The sequence below is a fragment of the Vanessa cardui genome, chromosome 20 (genome assembly GCF_905220365.1).
Source record: "Vanessa cardui chromosome 20, ilVanCard2.1, whole genome shotgun sequence".
Lineage (NCBI taxonomy): Eukaryota > Metazoa > Arthropoda > Insecta > Lepidoptera > Nymphalidae > Vanessa > Vanessa cardui.
In genome coordinates, this window is record NC_061142.1 from 1,434,265 (window position 1) to 1,456,772 (window position 22,508).

General features: G+C 31.9%; 1 protein-coding gene across 1 annotated transcript; it reads left to right on the forward strand.

The window, feature by feature from the left end:
• The first annotated feature begins 834 nt into the window (after positions 1–834).
• On the forward strand, positions 835–4,142 carry LOC124538449 (proline-rich protein 4-like). Its single transcript, XM_047115520.1, has 3 exons — positions 835–910; positions 2,510–2,755; positions 3,704–4,142. The coding sequence occupies exons 1-3, from the start codon at positions 899–901 to the stop codon at positions 3,884–3,886; spliced, it is 441 nt and encodes a 146-aa protein (XP_046971476.1). The 5' UTR covers positions 835–898; the 3' UTR covers positions 3,887–4,142.
• Positions 4,143–22,508: the final 18,366 nt, after the last annotated feature.

The following is a 22,508-nucleotide window of genomic DNA, read 5'->3' on the forward strand; positions in this document are numbered from 1 at the left end:
TCTATTATAAATATTCCATTAAAACACGCTTTTGATTCTCTTAGTATCAATTTTTTTTAATTTTACGTTTCATTCCAATAAAGAAAAAAATTCATATTAAATAATTTAAATACAAATGTGTTGAAAACTTAAAAAAGACATATTTTGATGGTTTGGATTTGTATTTAAAGACCGTTTGGTTCTAGCAACGACAACAACAGCCTGCATATGATTAATGGGAAATCTTAAAACCCATAAGGAGTCATCGAGTTATGTAAGATCCTTGTCCACTAAAACCCCTGAAATGGCTATTCTCAATACGATTTCATTACTGTCGATATTTTGTCATTTTTTTCTCAAAGCCCTGTAATTTATTTCCCACCAGTACCATATGTTATGGTAAGGAAGTCATTTGAAAACAGGGGAAGTAAATTACTGATTACTAATTCAACTTATTCTCATAGAAAATATATGAAGTGTGTTTTAACACCAAAAAAACTACATCTTACAATACATAACATACAGTACAAGACTTTCTATCATCAAATATCTCAAAAAAAAAAAATAACTGCAACATATAAATATAAAAATAGCAAAAAAAGGTCCTATTACGCTGCAAAGCGTACTATCAAATCGTAATCATGCCATTCCGAGAACCAAAAGACTATAAAACTTTTACGATGATATACATTGCGGATAATAACCAACGCCAATATAATGACTTGCGTTTAATTCCTCAATGTATATCGTGCAATGCGGAGGAAGTGCAATATTAATTTTATCTTAGCCATCTCGGTACGTAGAACCTATCACTGAATGGAAAGGCGCGTTGTTCATTTCACCAAGTATAAAACGCTCGTGGGGATCGGAAACTGCATCAGTCAATACTAAGAAGCCAACACAACCTAAATCCATCAACATGATCGCATTCGTAAGTTATTTCTTTACATTTTTAACCTATTACGCAATTTAAACCATAGGAAGTAATTTTAAATATTTTGACATAATTTATCACAGATAAAAAATTGCTTCTGTAACCGTCTATGTAGATTATAAATGCCATAATTTTTTCTGTACAATTTAATATATTTAAATATTTGTTCACTTCTTCAATTAATTAATTCAGAATAAATTATATTTACAATAATTTAAATGTGTAAATTATATCAGCGACTGGAAAAAAAATCTAATTTTATATTTTATTACTGAACCATAACGAAGAACAAAAATAATTGCGTTTTGAAACCAATTTAAATTTCAAGGAATATTATTTAACATGTAATATAATTTTAATAGAATGTTTTATTTATTTAAGATCTTTGCTCAAGATTAAATCTAGATTAAAAAAATAACTTCCTCCATTAGGAATGGGTGTGTTACAGAGGTAATTACTGTGCCATTGTCTAGGTTTAAAACAACGCTTACTTCTAGGTGAGGTTCGTGTTACGTAAAAAGATAAATCGTTCGGTGAAAAGTTTAAATGTACTTCCTTACTCTTATTAATAATAGCTTTATTGAGTTAATTCATTGCCCAAATTATATTAAAACACATACATTGTGTTTTATACACATAGATTAATAAGCCATTTTCCCTTGATCTGATATTTACAGATTTCATTCATTTTTTTTAATTTGTTTAATACTTTGTTGAAGCTTTACAGATAATTGTAAAATTTTCAGAATACCATAAAGTATTTATGGCATGTTAAAAGTTTACACGGCATAAACTTGTCTAAACGCCACTGTCAGTTATTAAAAATAAATAATATTAAAAAATTCGAAGCCAGGTCGCTATATATGTATAGTCTGTATATTCGTTAGTGACGTGACTCTTGGACATATATTGTGTTGATTAATAATTGATTAAAGTATCTATGTTTAAGTTAATCGATTAATTCGGGAAGTAATATATTATACTGTAATCATTATGTTTCAATCAATCAAATTTATTATAATATATGAATTGAGCGGCCGATTACCAAAACTGATTAAGTTAAATATAAATAAGGCCATATATAATCATGGCCTTATTACAGCGCTTATTCAAATAACATCGAAATTACTTCATACAAATATGCTCTATAAATTATTTTAAGAGATTTCATTAAAATTAAAAAATGATATACCGGTTGGAATATACATTCAAGTATATAAAAAACAGAAAGAAACTCATATTTGTTCCTTTTATCATCCAAACTAATTAGATGTTTGTATGTCCACAATAGAGGGGTTTGTAAAGCATTTTCTACCTATCTGTAGAACCACTTTGCTGGTGATTCTTTTATACCAATACTTGTGAACATTCAAGAAAAGACAAGAAAAGAGTCTACTTATATCTTCAAACTGACAACGGACCTGCAAGTCTTCCGATGTTGCAGAAGTCACTTTCCTAGTGACAATTTCTTGTATCAATGACACCAGCTTACTTACTTTGAAGATTTTAGTTCTTCATAGTAATCTTGTATCAATGACACCAGCTTACTTTGAAGATTTTTGTTCTTTATAGTAATTAATAAATTTTCTTTTCCAGAGAACAACAGTCCTCATCGTCTTGATCGCGTACTCCAGCGCGCGACCCTCCGACGAATGGGAGCCCGAAGGTCACTCCCACTCGGAGCACACCAAGCCGTACCACGTGACCGTGATCAAGAAGATAGGTGTTCCAGTACCCCATCCGGTCGCGGTGTCCGTGCCTCAGTACGTGAAGATACCCATCCCTCAGCCCTACCCCGTGCACGTAACAGTTGAACAACCGATCCACGTCCCTGTATACAAGGTGAGTTCTCCTGGCAAACCCTAACTAATGACCATATAACTATACAGATCATCGTGAAATTTTGCATACATGTTTTAAAATTTACAGTAAATGACATAGGATATCCAATACCAGAAAAAGTTCCCCTTCCCCAAAACGGCAACCAAGGGGGAAACTACCATAATACAAGATATATTGCTCTTAAATGATCGCTTATAAGAACAATTTACACGGCTAAACATTGAAATTTTACACAGCTTGTAAATGCTTTCAATTATTCAAATGTAATTATTTTCTCAAATGACGTATGTACCACACGTCTGATATACTTTTACTACCATTTGAAATTAATATATTTTATTGCGTCTGCGTAATTTCATTTGCAGACAGCATCGCATTCTAAATTTAAAAAAAAAACGAACATTGTCTCGAATACAATACAAATGACAGATAACAAAACAACACATAAGTATAATCGTAATTATAATCACATTTAACAAATTGTCAAGAATGTTGCAATGTCGATAATATTCGGTTTCTCTTATTCAAGTAGTATTTTCACCGTTCGTGGGATCCATTATGTCATGTCCATTGTGTTTTTGTGATTGACAAGTGTAGTGGCGCCATTTACGTTATTTATCGTTATGTAAAGATGAAAGTCGGTTTGAGTTATTGGACCGTGAGCGGGTTAAAAAAAAATTGCTGTATAACGGATCAAGATTTAGCAATTCGGGTATACCTACGTGTTACGTAACACTATCAAGATCGTTTTAACTGAAAGTCGTTTTGTTTTTTTTTTAAATTTCCGTTTAATATCTTGCCCAAGATTGTATAAAAATGTTTCATGTAATACTTTAATTAAGATTTAATCTCTTTTTAGATATGCTAAAAAGTCCACCAGTATTAAAATAATATCTAAAAAAAAATTATAATTTATTAATTACGATTTTTTTTATTCTTGTCTCTCAGGTCGTCCATCAAGTGGTAGAAAAGCCTGTCCCTTACACCGTCGAGAAACCTGTACCTTATGAAGTTGAGAAGCCTTACCCCGTTGAAGTTGAAAAGAAGGTCGAGGTACCCATCCCTAAGCCCTACCCCGTACACGTACCTGTCTACAAACATATCTACCACCACAAGGGAGGCAAGCACTAAACGCGTGTCATAGCTTATCCTGTAAGCTTCGCTAACTAGTTTGAGCCAGTGCAATCTGGTTTGAACCAGTTATAAGCGGTTCAACTGTAAATATACTTAATCTAGTTTCGGTGTTATCACCGCCTCGTTATTCAAATGTGATATTTATTTGTGTGCAAATAATTATGTTCTGTTGTTGTTGTTCGTATCATTGTTGACTATTGTGTAATTGTTGTTGTTTTTTTTTTAGTTTTAAATATATGACAAATTTATAAGATATATTCGTTTTAATATACCGACTTTGAAATCGAAAAAGAGAAAATTTTATACTTAATTAACTTATTTATTATTCCGTTGGACTCTAATACAATTTACATGAACCTTTCTTTGAAAGGTTACATTTTCCCTGCAAAGGTTAGATTGGAATTAATAGAAACAGCTGTTAACGTTATTTAACGGCTACTCCTTATTTATTTCAAAACAACATTTAAATGGCGACACAACTAGAAACATGACTTATTGTTAACTCTTCTCTGAATATGTTTGTTAGTATAAGTTATTTATCCGTTAATTTTTCTATTAGGAAGCTAACAAGGTAAACACTTTTTTTATAGAACGCGCACTCTAAACAGAAATTAATGCTCAAAAAAATAACCTTCCTGGTCTTAGTATAAAAGATAAAAAAAAACTTTCTATATGCTGTCTAATTCAAAAACCTTTATTACAAAAAAAGAACACCGAAATTAAAAATTCAATAGTAAAGTAATTAATGAAATCGTTTTAAAATTTTCTTACGTGTATTACGAATATTAACATTTTAAAATTATTACTACAAATTATAAAAAGTGGAATTGGACAACTTAGTATTAACGTGTTCTATATTTAAAAAAAAATAGTTAAAATAATATTTTGTCAGTAACAAATAACAAACTTCCATTCAAAATAATTTTATACATATTAACGGCTTTTTTATATTTGTAATTAAAGTGACAGTTTTGAATTGAAGTTAGTTTCAATATTTTTACTGAATGTCTGCATATTGTTAAGTTAATCTCTACCTTTTCTTTCTTCACAAAATATTTAGTCGGTAATGGGCCTTTGTGCAGTCCGCCTAAGTAAGTACCTACATTTAGCATTTTTGTGTTCCAGTTTTAAAGGTAAGTAAGTCAATGTAACTACAGGCACAAGGGACATAACGTCTTAATTCCCAAGGTTGGTATCGCATTTCAGATGGTACCTATGTCTATTGGCAGTGGGGAGCAGTTACCATCGGGTATCCCATTCACCCGACTTACTACCAATTATATTATAAAAGTCAAAAGCCAAAGCCAAATAAATGCCAAGCAGTTTTACTACAGATATTGTAACAAAATGTTCGTAATCAACAGATTTGTTGCAGTAGCTAGTTTATGAAAACTCAAAACGTATTCCTATACGATGAACATGGGATGGACTAATAGAATACATATTAAGTTTTTCAGCCTCCAAAATATATTCACAGAACAGCCCGAAATCAAGAAGATAGTAATGCTTACACTGTAATTAGCTGAGATGGCCCATGGTTAGAACGCGTGCATCTTAACCGATGATTGCGGCCAAACCCAGGCAAGCACCGCAATGAGTATGTGCTTAATTTGTGTTTATAATTCATCTCTTGCTCGGCGGTGAAGAAACATCGTGAGAAAACCTGCATGTGTCTAATTTCATCGAAATTGTGCCACATGTGCATTCCACCAACCCGCATTGGAACAGCGTGGTGGAATATGTTCCAAACCCTCTTCTTAACGGAAGAAGAGGCCTTATCTCAGCAGTGGGAAATGTACAGGTTGTTACTTTTCTTACTTTACTTTTTTTACACTGTAATTGGGAATAATTGGGCCTATAGGCGTGCAGTCCTGCTTCCCAGTGGCATTTCGTAAGAGTTCTGCGTCGAACTCTTTCAATAACAGATTTGCAACGATGAGATAAGAGAATAGATAGGTATACTTGCATGCTACCATATGAAGTTCTGTGCAGTTTTCTAGTCTGCAGAAGAAACTCCTCGCCGGATATCGCTCCAAAGGATATCATCAAATCGATTATCAGTTTTTTATTTTCTATGAAAATTTTCCCTCCAAATATGTGCCCATTTATTGCTATGTTCTTTGAAAAGTTGTTAATGTTTTGTCATATTAATATCGATTATGTACTAATTTACAATAGACATAAAGACACAACAGAAAAAAAACCTCCTGTTTTATGCAAATGGGTTAAAATCCAAATTGATACTGTCCTCTTGAAATTATAACGTGCTCACGTGTGCAAATAAAGCCGCATTCAAAAGTCAGTCTTAAAGACATACCCTCTTTCCTTTTCACAATCGGATCAAGATACTTGTACGTTAGATAAGCATGCGGCCCGGCCACTTTCTCTGCAACGGTCAAGGCTCCGGTCGACGCACTCGGTAACGATTTATATCATATACATTATATAATTCATCGATTATATTACAACGCATTAAATAATATAACACATTCATTTAGAAGTATATAACACGCCTTTTGTTTTTTTTTTTCTTTTAAAAATATTTTTTGCAATGTGCCAGTTTAAGGAATTACTAATATTGTTTTATTATTATTTTACTTCTCCATATAAGCTTAAAGCTTTGGTTTGGATTGAGGATGATAATATGCCAAAGGGTCCAAGATAGAACCTGCGATTTTTTACTTCTCTAGGTTGCCCTTACGAAATGGTTGAACGGTATCGATGAGCTGCAGAGTCCTCTAGAGTTGATATAGAACAAAGTGCTTCTCTAAGAACGATTTGCAATTCTCAAACAGTTTCTATAACCTTCTTGAATTCTTCTCCTGCTCTTACTTTTTCCCCACATTATATTGATAGATTGCTATGTATGTATATAAATAGCCTTTTCCAATCACGAGAGAAGTAAACACAAATAATCAATTCTGACATCTAAATGGCTCGATGTCGAGATATTGAAAATTTTATTTTATCCAATAGATAACTGGACAAGCAAATAGGCCACCACGGATGGTAAGTGGTCGCCATCGTCCATACACATAAATTCCGTATGTAACAAACGTTACGTTTTCAATGAAGCATTTCTCACCAATATGCCAACCAATAATATAACCAAACCAATATGCCACTAGCCTTGGGAACTAAAATCTCTCTTGTGCCTGTAGTTTCACTGCCTCACTTTTAAAACCAGAACACAACCATACTGTTTTTTTTGCCAGTAGAAATACTTTACTTTTTTCTGTGTCAGTGCTACCTACAGGGACTACACCCAGAAGGGCTAGCACTGAGCCCTATAAAAGCCCAAAGTTTTTGTTGAAACTTTTTAAATAAAATTAAAGTAATAGTTATGTATTTTAAATAAGGATATATTAATCAAAAGGTGTTTGTAGTGCATACAATAGAACTAATATTGATATAGAGTTATATGTAAAAGGTTTGCTCCTTGTAGTCCTAGGAGAAACAAGTATAAGACAAAAATAAATCAAGGCTTTTACAAGCACTTTTGAATCGTCATTTTACAATTAAGTGAAGCTACCACCGGTTCGGAAAGTAGATTCTACCGAGAAGAACCGGCAAGAAACTCAGTAGTTACTCTTTTTTAACATTAAAAATACAAATTCATGTTAGTTAAATACAATTATTTGAATTAATAAATGTAGCATCGACAAATAAAAAAAATAATCAATCATCAATTTGACGAATGATTTTGGTTATATGACATTACAAATTATTACATTTGTATAAAGTTCATTTTCGCACAACGAATAGATAAAGATTGAAGATTTTGGTGACGCACTTAAATGGTATGTGATCTGTTTTACGGATTTTGCCGATGCTACATATAAATTGTGTCGTATAATACCTGTTTTAATGGCAAAGTAGATATTAAACGTTGTTAAGGAAGCTTTGTATATCAAAATCGTTTTAAGTAATCCAAACGAATTCATATGTATTACCATTGTGATTACTTTGATCAAAATATAGACATTGAGTTACCCCAAAATATAATGTTATTCAAATTTTAGTGAAATATCCATACCATTTACAGACTATATAAATAAAAGTTAGTTAGTAAAACAATATTGCTAAAATAACATCATCAGTTAAAATAAACATACATAATATTCTCTCATTTTATTAGGGCTTCAAGTTTTATGTTTTCAAATTATGTAAATATCAAATTAACCTTTAATCCCAAAGGAATAGATCTCATTATTGCGGGTAAGAATCGTATTAATTATGATTTTATTGATCTCAACTCTATTATGATCCTCTCAGAGGGGGGTTAAATTGAAATTGCAATTTTATGCCATGCAGAGTCAAAGACCTAAGGCCTCGGGTACATGGCGCTGCAACACCGGCGCCGGGACGAAACTTAGTGAATTAATAAGTATAAGTATGTATCGTGTGCAGGTCACCTCTCACTGACGACATAATATATGTACTCATTTCTACATATTCCTATGATTTTTCGTTATGTACGACGACAGAGATGTCCTGTTTTCTTGTAAAACTAAGAGAAGAAATATTTAGATACTGATTTCTGCGCTCGTCATTTGCTCTTGCCATTATTAGTAGAACAATTATTCAATGTTTTTTTTTCTGACAACATTAATATGCTATACATGTCGAGTTATTATCTATTTAAACAGCCTGACAATATAAACGGCGTTAGTGCTCTGATGATTTGTATGTAGGTACATATAATTGCAATCCAACGCCGGAGCAACTGTGGTGTCATGTGCACAAACCTTAAATTCTTCTGTAAGTAACTTTGAAAATTAAAAGGATAAGTATTTTGCTGTATTTGGAATTGGGATGCCATTATAATGTTACAATGTAAACATTGTAATATTTAAAAAAGACTGATCCATTCTATTTTGAATATAATTACTAGCGACCCGACCTGACTTCGCAGAAGTGATATATATTATATTATAGATAAATTACATAAAATCGTTATAAACTGTAGCCTATGTGGTATTCTAATGTATAACCTGTCTTACTGTAAAATTTCATCCAAATCCTGTCAGTAGTTTTTTCTTGAATGCGTAACAAACATACATACATCCTCACAAACTTTCGCATTTATAATATTAATAGGATATGATTAGTAGGATCGCTCAATCTTGAACATCAGTCATTTGCGTAAGAAAGTTTTATTACAGGGCAACCTCGATATTACAAATCGCAAGGGAATAAGTAAATATTCGTTATATCAAATAATTCGTTGAAATGAGGTTTGCTATGTTGAGGTTAGGTCGGTCTGAAATTCGTTATAAAGAAGTAAAAAAATTCACCTCAACATTACGTACTCATCTTGTTATAGCGAACAACTTCTACTAATAAATGATAACACATTTGATCAAAGTATGTATTTTGTATTTTCTATTTAAAAACAATTAGCTAGGTAACAAAAACTTTTTCTTAGATAAATAATCAAAATAAAATGCAATAAATTCCGTAAAAGTGCGTACATATCTCGATGGGAACTTTATATATAGGTTTTGGATTGACAACATTCGTTTATTAGAGGTATTTATACTTTTTCTTTATACTTGAAAATTCGTTATAAAGAGGTTGTTCGCAAAAAATGTTCGCAATGCAAAGGTATATTTTACATTGACTCTTATGGACAATTCAAGGGGATTACGAATTATTTGTTAAAACGAGGAATTCGTTATATTTAGGTTCATTATATTAAGGTTGCACTGCATTAGGTTACAGTCGTGGCAAGAACAGGTATAATCTCATGGGGATATCCATCTAAAAATATTAAACAAGGAATTCAATTACATATGATCAATGACTATTTTTTTATGTGCGTATACTTTTTTAATATGTCATTTGTCAATTGTAAGCGAACAGTGCTTTAATAAATCCATCGCAATTTTGAAATACTGGCGAGATGTTTGGAAAGAGCATTAAAATAACAAAATGTAAATATTTATAATGGTTTACTTATAAACAACTCTCGAATTATAAACAAAAAAAAAAACATATTCCCAGTATTGAGGAGCGAATACTCTTTCTCTAAATTAATCAAAAGTATTGTCATTTAAATTATTAATTACTGGTGAAGTTAACATATTCTTAATAACTACACTACCGAATCTGAGATAAAATTGAACAATAGCTGCAAAACTTCCATGTACTCATGTATTATGTGTATATAGTATTAATAAATCATACCTTGTCCTGCAGTGTAGGGTTTTCCTTAATCGGAAAGAAAATATATGCGAGGCTATATGTCTTTTGATACAATGATATTGATACAAAGATAACCTTTACAAAAATATTTTCCAGTCAGCTGATATATAATACGACGCAATTAAGAATATCAGCTTGTCTTAAGATTGACTTGCAAATGCGAATAGATGTTATGTCCGCCTCGTGTTCCACATATAAGAGTGTTCAATAAATACGTCGGCAATTTAAATGAAATATTCGTTTTATAGTTTATGTGACATCACACTAATGAAAAATAATGCAGCGCTGTCAATCGTGGTTTCAGACGTCAGGTCGAACTTAATGGTAGAAAGTCCCGCTTGCTATTGGAAAGTTGCCAGTTTAATAAAATATAAATAGGTGGTACTAGTTGCAAGTACTTCAAATGTAATCTGTATGTGATTATTATGTCCTATTGACCGAGTACGGTCAGCAGTTCGCATGAGAGAAACAAATAGACTAAAAAGTGTCCACAGACATGAGTGCACTGACTATTATAATTCGATGGAATCTGGCATTGCGGTTTGAACAGTAGGACCTACAATTTTTCCAGGTTATAGTAATCTGTCAGTTGCCGATATGATACCCAAGAATTTGTAAATTTCCCACTGCTGGGCTAAGGCCTCTTCTCCTTTTGAGAAGGTTCGAAACATATTCCTCCACTCTGTTCCAATGCATGTTAGTGAAATACACATGTGGCACAATTTCTATGAAATTAGACACATGCAGGTTTTCTCAAGATGTTTTCCTTCCTATATATATATATATTATACCCACGGGAGTTATTTTTGACAGAAAAACTCATTAACATTTTCGCTGAACCGAACTGGGACTCGAACCTAGAATCTCTTAGTCGTTATGACGAACACTATTTCGAACGTTCATTTTCATTATCATCATTATCATTATATAGTTTAAAACAAAGCCGATTACCACTGCCTGTCCTTATATAAGCTTAGATCTTTAAAATTACGCAATGGATTTTGATGCGGGTTTTTTAATAGATAGAGTGATTCGAGAGGAAGGTTTTTCTCTACAATACATGGACAATATAATAAAGTAACACTGATAATTTTGGAAGTTTCTAATGTGATGTAAAAAATCTGTAGTATATTTAGTATCAGTATTGCACCCTTGCGAAGCCACATTTGCGAATATATGATATATTGAGGTACATTTAATTCAAGAACGCCTTAATACGTAGTAAGCATTCCTAAATCGCCATTTTACAAGTCAAGTAAGTTCAAAGTACGGATTCTTTTTAAGCGGTTCACTACGAATAAATTAATACAAATGTTTGGTTATAAACTTCAATAAAGTTCTTCGCATTTCCTGATGATATTAAAGCTAGTTTCGTGGGAAGAATCTGAATTGCGAATGTGGAAATGCGTTCCTGCCACCATTCCAGACGACAATGTTGTGTGCAAGTTGGTAATTTAAATATTATACGCGTTACTTGTCCACTCAATTTTAATATACATATATTTCATCTATACATAAATCAAAATGGAAATGCTAGTACATACTTATGTTCGAGATAAAGCATAAACGAACACCACACCTTTTGACCAATTACCGTAATGTTATTTTTAAAAGACTCCTTAAATTTTTCTTACTTTTCGTCACTCATAAACCGATTTGTTTCTTCAGTATTTGGGATTAAGCGTATAACTGGATTGCTAAAATGTAACTGAAAAAAAAAACAGTTTTGAGAGAGTAAAAATACAGATTTATAAATTAGAAAAAAATAATTATTACAGTATATTTGCAAAGTGTTATACCAGTACCTAATAGGTTTTTAACACTACTTGTTCTTTTCTAAAATTATAATTAGCACCAAATAATAGCTTACAAATAAAGTCAAACTGTTGCATGGTAATTTTCCCCCCTACAATTTCTTAATAATTTACATTAATACTCGTAACTGAAAACAACCGACATTATCGGCCAATCCGGTATCCGTATTCGTATCCATATCCAGTCCTGATATTACATATATGTACATACATAACATTCCTGCTATTTACCCATTTAATTAAGCTTATAGCTTGTCCTAGAAGTTAGAACGCCAATGGGTCAAGCAATCCAGAACCAATCCATTACCATTACATCGCAAAACATACTGCAGACTTATATAATGGTTCTTAAACGTTATTTGATCATAAAGTTAGTTCAATGACGGAATTTATTAAATCCTAGTGTGAACTAACGTCACTATAAGGCGAAATGTCTCAAAAATAAGAAATAATCGTATCCCCATAACTGAGCGATTGGTTCTGCTTGCGCTGCGCCCGCGCAGTCGAGACGCGAGTGCAAGGGGCATGTATTTTTTTTTAAATATTAGGGTCTCGTGGGAAAATGTTTAAATATGAGTCTGTTATGATTATTATCTCCCAATGCTGCATTGTTTTTTAATAAAATAATTTACAAATTAGACAGCTAATTGATAATCATGTTTTTTTTTTTAATTGAACTATTTGATAGATCGCTAGATTGTATTATTGCTATACCTATTATATTATATAGTTGCAATAATATAAAATATATAAATATAATTATTAGGTGTATCTATTCCGAAGTGTCATATTGTAAAATTATCATTTAAGCTTATTATTGTATAAAAAAATTAACAAAACACATACGGCACCAGATATACTAAAAACATAGTTTCTTGTCAGATCGTTTTTTTCACCATTTTTTTTTTCTCGAAGCACGGAGCACCTGCCAGCCCCCCGCCGCGTCCCGGCAGGCCGCGGCTTTCATGCAGACGGATTAATGCCGGGTTTCCTTCAAACTCTAATAAAAAACAACCTCGCCCGCCTCGAGGTTTTAAGAGGTCATTATATGTTTTTTTTTTTTTAATATAAATAACACAATTGACCTAAGATCTCATATTTGTTCGGATTTAATCGGCTTGTGATGCTCTTAACCCTGGATAAGTTTTGCTGCTTCTCACCAGTTAAGGAAAATGCTTAGGAAATATACGAACTAGGTATAATATGCACTGATTTAGGTATAACCTATTCTGAGTACGACAGGTCGAGTTAGGATGTTTACCTATATCTGTGGATAAGACAACATACCAACTCACCTATAAACTAAATGTGTTAAAAAATTGCTAACATAAATTTATAATGGCATTCAACATACACCTACAAAGATAGTCACTTGTGTTTGCAAAAGCCATTTTAAAGGAGAAAAATAAAGTGTGTTTAGATATTTCGAATGTCTTCTAGAAAGACCTTAGCTCTGGTTAATCTGAATATTGGTTTACTGATAACAAACATATGGCAACGCCTGTAATGATAGTTAATTTACTTGTTGAAATGTTTTTTATTGTTATTAATATCGATCTCAAAAGAAAATGTTCTCTATAAGCATTCATTCAGGTCATGAGAAGATAGACCTATTTCTTCAATTTAATTATATTTTCGCCGGAAAAATCCGATAATGCTCAAACATTGAATGAGTCACAGAAAGTTGCAAAGAGAGGAAGCCATCACCCACTGTAACAAAGCTGAAGCTGCATCAGCAAGTGCTATGTATCTTATCTCACGACATATAGGTTTAACTATTCCTGAAACGTACATTGTAAAACGAATAACATGCCTTATATATGTTCTATATCTACTGCTTTTTAAAAAATGTTTTTACCTGAAATAAAACTAGTTATAACGGATTTGAATCGCGTATATTAACGGGTAGACCCGTGACCGCGAACGCTGTAAAGTGCTCGAAACGTCGGGATGCCAAAAATAATTAATACATGCGATTCAAATCCGTTATAACTAGTTTTATTTCAATGTGTAATCGCGAAAATTTAAGACAACATTATGTTTTTACCTGTACTAAAATAATGGAAATAAATGTTTTGTGCGTTCGTGTAATTCTGGTGATATATATGTCGAAACGTCAAAAAGTCTAATAAGGATTTATTTATTATTTATTCTATATACTGGCGACGTCTGTATGACGTAGAACACATGACAGTGGAAAAAGGTATTTTTTGAAAGGATATCGAAAAGAAAGACATTACTAAGTGAACAACTAGACTTATGTTTTGAATACCATATATCTGATAACGAGCTGATGCCTAACTCCTCGTTATATATATTATTTTGTAATCTATAGAGAAATTAACTTATTTCTCCCACAAATATTTCAAAATCCCCCGAATTGATATGATTATGTTACAAAAAAAATAATTCGTCGTGTTGCTAGAATTAAAAAATCAATTAAATTAGCTAAATTATAATAATAATTTATAATCAACACAACTTTTTAAGTTTTATTACATAACAAATGATGTTGTCAAATTACACGTGTTACTTATTTTATATTATAAATGTTTACCTTCAAATTATTAGTAAGTATATATTACTTAAATGCTAGGGAATAACGTAATATCCAAAACTGAATGTATTTTTGTCAGATGTAAACATAACAGTTGAAAAGCGCGCGAAATCTGGACAATTTCGCGCGCTTCAAAAACAAACATGGCCGCTGTAACGAATGTGGTGAAACACCGAGTTATTTGGCTTTACTGCATTATTACGTCATTCGTAATTTAACTATGGTTATTTTAACCATCGCAATTTACCTGCCGTTGAATTCATTAAATTTTAAATGGGAAATTCTATTTTGCATATTTCTGATTTTTTATGAGTGTAGGAATTATGAAAAATACGTTTATAAAATTTTAATGTACATTTCAGGACTTAATTTTTTTTAGTTACATTTTGGTCAACATACCGTCAGATTACCTCTGAATTCCTTGAACATAATTATATTAATGATTTTTATAAAATTAAAAAAAACGTTTCCCTTTGGAGATTAATATTTCATAGTAAAATAGCAATAGCTTCTGGTGGTATTTCCATATTAAATTAGTTTAATGGTTTAACAAACCATTCTTGTTCGAATATTGTTATTCTCAATAAAATTAATTGTACGGAAAATTACAAGTGTTGATCGTTTATTGTAATAAAGTACATAATATTAACCATTTAACGATTTCACATCGCATATTGTAAATTATAACAATCGTATTACAAAATTACTGAACGAACATTTAATACAAATTAATTTACATATAACCTCTTTAAAAATAATATCCTGCTTTTCTTTAAATGCGTGAAACCCAGTGATTTGTGTTTTTATGTATAAGTGTAATTTCAATTTGGTTTCGAGTTAATTACATTGATAAGATTACTTTTTAACATATAAATTAAACTTAAATCTGTTTTTTAAGAAATTTTCGAGTAATGAAATTGACTTTTACAGGAGGTTAAATAATAGCCGTTCGTGTTTTGCGTAGTATATTTTTTATTAATATAAAATGTAATAATGATTTTCTCGGAAAATAACGGAATACCTATATATATCTCTTGGCAGAATTTCAACAACAGCGGATCTCAAGGATTAGGAAATTCCACAGGATATCACACAGATTGAGTTTAAGTTATAACACAATTTTAATTTAATTCTTATGATGGATTATCTCATAATTTAATGGTTGACTAGACAGTGGGTCGCGGGACCAATAGCTTTACGTGCTTTCCAATGCCCGGTATATTTACAACTCTAACTTCGTTTTATTAAAAAAATGTTCTAAATTTAAAAATGATAGCTTATAAGGAAATAAAGGCCTACAAATATCGATATCGAATAAGCTTATATCGATTATATCGATGTAGTGGTGATGGTTGATATACATAGTTCCATCATAGTCATTTCATCCGACACAACATACAAGTGTCACGCAGTATATTATTAACTTGATAAAGCACAACAACAACAGCCTGTAAATTTATCACTGCTGGCTCTCGCCTTGAGGAGAATTCCATCACGCTGTACCCTTATGTGGCAGAATTTTTATGAAAGTAGACACATGGAGGATTCTTCAGCACGAGTTGAATTATAAACACAAATTAAGCACGTGAATATTCAGTGGTGCTGGCCTGCGTTTGAACCGCTATCATCGGTTAAGATGTACGCGTTCTAACCTCGATGATAAAGCTCATGAAAATTCAGTGGTGCGTCAATAACTCGTATATCAAACCTGTATTACAAATTATTTATCACCATACTCCATGCCAATCGTTTATACTTAATTTGACACAAAAACCATGCTATGATTGGTGGTCGAATTCCGCAGTAAAAGCCTGACCAACATCAGTCACTGTGACGTCGCGTGCGCTGCAAATTGCAGAGCGCCCCACCCCCCACCCTGCACGCTGCAATTAGAAAAACGACATATATACGACATATTATGTAGGGAAAACGAGCTGTGCTTGTGACTATATTCACGTAAATGATTATTTTATTCTAGTGGAGGAAGCTCTTTGGTGGGGTAATGATAAATAAACAAATTTGACCTTGACTTCATGTGACGTTGACATGTGACGAAATTTTTGACAACAAAGTTTTCGAGCCGTAAAACGTAATTTTGTAAATCGAGACATCATTTTTTTTAAGAAAAAAGATTGCGCTTGTAGACTTGGACGTCAAATAATATCATAAATTATGTCAAATTGATTAAATTTATTATACAAGAGCAAAATACTCTTCTCATTTCTCCATCTTCATTCATTGGCGCGATCACATAGTAAGTAAAACAGAGTCGCTTACCGCTGTCTGTTCATATATATGCTTAGATCTTTTGAATTACACAACGGATTTTAATGCGTTCGATTTTAATAAACAGAGTGATTCTGGAGGAAGGTTTTTGTATATATTATATGGACAATATACTAAAACACAAAAAAAAATCTTTAGTATATTTAGTATCACAATTACCCCCGTGCGAAGCCGAGACGGTTCGCCAGTACTAATAAATGGAATAGTAACTATTCGTTATGCTTTGCAAGTAGGCTTGACTTGCTTAAGCTATTAAACGCGAGCTACCTCTGTTTATATTATATTTGACTATTAATAAGAAATTGTAATGCTTCTACATTGAACAAAGTCATTTGAGTTTGAGTTTATTTTCTCTGCATTAAGGTTACTTGGATTAAAAAGAGAGATCGCTGTTCGAGTGATAAGGCCGCTTCTTTTACATCTTTCTTTAATGTGACTTTTATATGTGTGTGTTCATTGGTGTACAATAAAGAGTATATTGTTTTTTTTTTTTTAATATTTCGGTTGACAACCAAAACAAAATAATACAATGGTATTTACGAAAAACTTATAAAACATCGTTTCGATTAACTGTAAAGTTGTTATCGAAACTTGGGAATTAGAATCAAAGTGGATTTAGAGATTTCACTGGAAATTGTATGTATTATAAATATATGGATTAATTTATCGAGAATAGTTTATTGTACGTCATCATCATCAGCCCGTTTAAGTCCACTGCTGGATATAGGCCTCTCCAAGTGCACGCCACTGTGGTCTTTCTCCGGCTAGCATCCAGTTCCTGCCTGCAATTATTATTGTACGTAATACAGAGTTAATAGCAAATTACATGGATTTTGGACATCTAAGGTTTGTTTAATGTTACTCCGCCTGACACTGGAATATAGTACAGACATGCATTGCCAAAACATTAAATTGTATAATAATATCGATTTGTTTACATAATTTCCCCTCATTTGGTAACAAAGTGGGACAAAATGAACCATAACATCAAACCGTGTTATACTGGTGTGATAACTAATATATTATATTATATACATGTAATCTTTTTCTGTCAGCTATTTTATGTAGTAAAGGAAAGGAAGTTTGTATAGTTATGCTTGCGTGTGTGTAAAAAATATTGAATTAAAATTATAAAGGCTTGAAACTCGACGACCTCCATGGGTACGCCACTCCGAGTTCCCGGGTTCGATTCCCGGCCGAGTCGATGTAGATTACCATTAGTTTTCTATGTTGTCTTGGGTCTGGGTGTTTGTGGTACCGTCGTTACTTCTGATTTTCATAACACAAGTGGTTTAGCTACTTACATTGGGATCAGAGTAATGTATGTGATGTTGTCTCATATTTATTTATTATTTAAACCCATTTCATGTCAATATATTTAATAATGTCATCAATCTTTCAATCAAGTTATTTTCAGTCAAATAAGGCACGAGTTCTGTCCTGCATTCAAATATTTATATAGATGTTAAGTTTGAGCGAATATTTAAAGTGACTCGCTTAAATAATGAATTAAAACGATGATTTAAGGGGAGTCGGAATGAAACAATCCACTGTTGTATCTATTGCGACAAATTGCGGTTAAAATATACCAATTTTTGTTACGAGAAACAAATTCATGTTTTCATCCAAAACAAATGCTTTTTTTTTCTTTTATAATTCAACCAGCAGTTTCATTATATATGGACATGTATTTCTAATATTAATACTTAAATTTTTAAACTATTGTTAAAATTATATAAAGTTTTAATTAGAATTTAATTTATACTTTTTTACATTATTTATCCCCTCATTATTATTATTTATTTCAACGATATTTTAAGCACTATAACTTCATGCCTTGCGCTCTTTAGGCACATTTAAAAAAGCAACTAAGCGTCACTTTACCGAGATTTATCATTCACTTCATTGTGGTTAAGAAATTCACGCCTTATTCCTCAAGAGACAAGTAGATTAATTCGTAATGTTTACATTTAACGCGGAAAACAATATCGATTTAAAATGGAAAAGTACTTAAAATCCATTAAGTTTAGAATATCGATCAGCTTTCTATAGAATACGTTGTGGCCTATCAAGGTTAACATAGATATAGTAGTAGATATTAATAGTACTATTAATAGCTAGTTTGCCACTGAATTGAATATTAAATCAAATCAAAATAAAGTTTATTCAAGTTGGCTTTTACGAGCACTTTTGAATCGTCTTTTTAAAAGGAAGTGAAGCCACCACCGATTCGGAAAGAAGACTCTACCTAGAAAAACCGGCAAGAAACTGAGTACTCTTTACCACATTTAAAAAATACAAAGTCAAGTTAGTTAAATACAATTATTTAAATTAATATTAATTTATTGTTGAAAAATGAATTGTTAATATTTATATGTTTTGCTTTGCATTCATAATCTCACTCTTTCTCATTCTGTTAAGATAATTTTACTTGGCATCCTATTTTTAAATGTTTGTAACAGAGAGAATATCTTTAGAACGTGTTTTGAGACCACAAAGTTATTTGCTTTAGAGAAAAGATATATAAAAGATATATCTGATATATAGGCGAATATCAAATCGTATAATCGTAATTGTGAGTCAATTACTTGTCACAAATAAATAAATTAAACTATCCAGAATGGAAATCTGGCCTTGTATTTAGTACATAAACAATTAGCTTAAATTTTAATGTAAAAAAAATCAATGTTTATTTACTATATATTCAGAAGTGCATACATCCTCCGTAATTGTGAGTTTCCCAATTAAAGGTTGTTTTTCGTGTGATGTGATACATTGTCTGAAAAACTGATTCTAGTGTAAGAACTTCTTTAGTACAGATACAGAAATATTTACAGTGTTGATCAAAACCTCTTAAATTGATTAACTTAAGCGTACAACGATGAAGTCAAGCATTTTATCTTGAACACCGTAACGTCTAAGCTTAAATAAAAGCATATAATAACCTACGCCTTCGTAAGCGAGCTGAGATGGCCCAGTGGTTACAACGCGTGCATCATAACCGATGATTGCGGGTTCAAACCCAGGCAAGCGCCACTATATGTGTATATATATGTGCTTAATTTGTCTTTATAATAATTCATCTCGTGCTTGGCGGTGAAGGAAAACATCGTGAGGAAACCTGCATGTGTCTACTTTCATCAAAATTCTGTCACATGTGCATTCCACTAACCCGCATTGGAACAGCGTAGTGGAATAGATATGTTCCAAACCCTCTCTGTCAGTGAGAAATTTGCAGGCTGTTACTTTACTTTTAAAGTTGTATTTGTAAAGCAAAGCTTTACATCGTAAGCCTCAGATAAATTGGAGTACACTAACAGAATAATATATTATAATCATATCTAAGAAGTGCTATCGTCTTAATAATCGAACTACTCTTAATAAAATATTTTCAATATATCGTGAAAAAAAATTTATACCGAAATACCATTATTTTATTTATAAATAACAGCTAGAAATATCCAGCAGCAGGCAGGAGCTGGATGCGAGTAGCCGGAGAAAGACCACAGTGGCGTGCACTGGGAGAGGCCTATGTCCAGCAGTGGACAAAAAAGAGGTGATGATGATGATGATGATGATGATAGAAATGTCCATGATAGGTATATTTTGAATATTAATTCTTATAATAAGCTTTTAATTTTATATAATTTCCTTTATAAGCATACAATTCAATTTGAAACAAAAACATATCAGGCTGAAAAGATCAATAAAAACTACATTTCGTAATGTAAGTAAAATTCGAAGCATTGCATCGCGTGTTTCACTAATTGCGCCGCGCCACGCCCAGACCATTGTAATTACTAACCAACACCCCTCCATCCCCTCCCCCCCCCCGAAACTATTGACATTTAGACTTGCCTTAATGGTATTAACCAGTTCTCTCGATGACTTTAAATTCCATTCGATAATTATTCATTCAATCTTCAATTCGATCTATGAATATAATGATAGTATCGAAAACAACGCAGCATTATCTTTGAACTTACACAGATTAAAAATACTCTATACGTACACTTTTTTTATAACAATTACTCGTATATCGTGATGACTGTTATGCCTAGCTGTTACGAAAAATAAAAGTTTAATAATCTGGGTTGCCAGTATTTTAGAAAAATATTTTTATTAAAATTAAATGTTTGCGTTTATATATAAAACTAGAAGTAACATTAAAGGCCTTTACAATTAATAACTTAACAAGAATATATACACGAGTCACGCAAATATTTCAACATTAACCGACATTATATACTTACATAGAAATTGAACTAATTTAACTCAACTTCATATTTAAAACTCTACCCTTTACCGCCGCCATTATTTTAAATGTCGGTTTACGAATGGATTTAACTTCATCTACAATGTTCGCTAAGCTCATATAGGCAAAGACAAAACATTTTAATGCCTTATTTGTAAACCGATTTTATATTAATTATTATTTGATGAACTTAAATATCTATACATACATATAAAATAATTGGAGTGTCTGTTTGTAATATTAAAATAGGCATTTGTTACTCAATGCATATGTATGTATACACGGTAAATATATCTACCAAAATAATATTTTTTACAATTTTTGTCCGTCTGTCTGTCTGTTTGTTCCGGTTAATCTCTATAAGTTCGCGGGCACCGCTAGTTTTCAATAAAAATGTGGGATAAAAACAATGATCATTTTAATTATGAACGATTTAAGGCACAGACACGCAGCAGCCAATCGCAAGGGAGACCAGCGGACTACGCAGGATGTGTTATTGTCTACAAGTGTGCGCAAACACAGGTGTAAGTCATCTATCTTTTTCCTCTCTCAATCTCATAATCCGATAGAAGAGTAAGTACGACACAATCGGATAGAGTTCGAGCGCAAGACCACGGCTTTACGTGTTTTGCGAAAGACGAGAGTGTACATACTTCTAAATTCTCGACACCAGGATGTCACTGAGATTTTTTTATTACAAATACCCGAGTATCATTTTTCGGCTCAGCTTGGAGTTTAAATCCGGGACCTTGAGTTCGGCCTTATATTTAGCCACGAAATCATCGAGGCAGTCAATGATAATAATTATGATCGAATATTTATCACATAATATAGACGAATAGAATCAATAATATATTTTGTGCAAAATTATAAATAAGAGTCAATTAAATATTACCCATAGTAAGTATTATATATGTAGGTATGTATTTTTATATCTAATATTTATGTGTAGTACAATTTTATTTTTAAATGGTCAATTTACTAACTGGGTTGAGCTAAGTCAATTTTTCTCTCGGAAAATTTACAATATAATTTTTTTTATCTGTATTTTAATTTAAGTCGTCATATAAATAATTCTTAAATAATCAATGGATATTTAATAGTAACCCTGCGTTCAAATTTTATTCGAACATTTGATTAAAAACGAATATAAATTAAAAACCCAAGACGGTAACCCTATAATTCTAAATTTAAATAAGACCGGGACGTTCTAGTTCTATCTACGTTATCTGTGCTCCCAACTAAACAAACAAACCATGGAACATAAGGCGGTTGACATTCCAACCTCCTTTGAATATTTCCAGCCAGATAACACATCTCGGCTCTAATCGAACGAACCGATCGAACAGCTCCTAACCACGTTCTATTTGCCATTTAAAAACATTACTTATAGAATTTTAAACTTTATCACCTTGTAATAGAGTCGTGATAAATAATAGAATTGCTTTTTGTATATATAAAAGTAAAACACTCAACATTCCTGGTTGTCGATTCGGAATG

Excerpts from the sequence above, each read along its gene's own strand:
- LOC124538449 (XM_047115520.1), top strand. Across the intron at positions 2,756-3,703 it reads TCCACGTCCCTGTATACAAG|GTCGTCCATCAAGTGGTAGA; the intron begins GTGAGTTCTCCT and ends CTTGTCTCTCAG.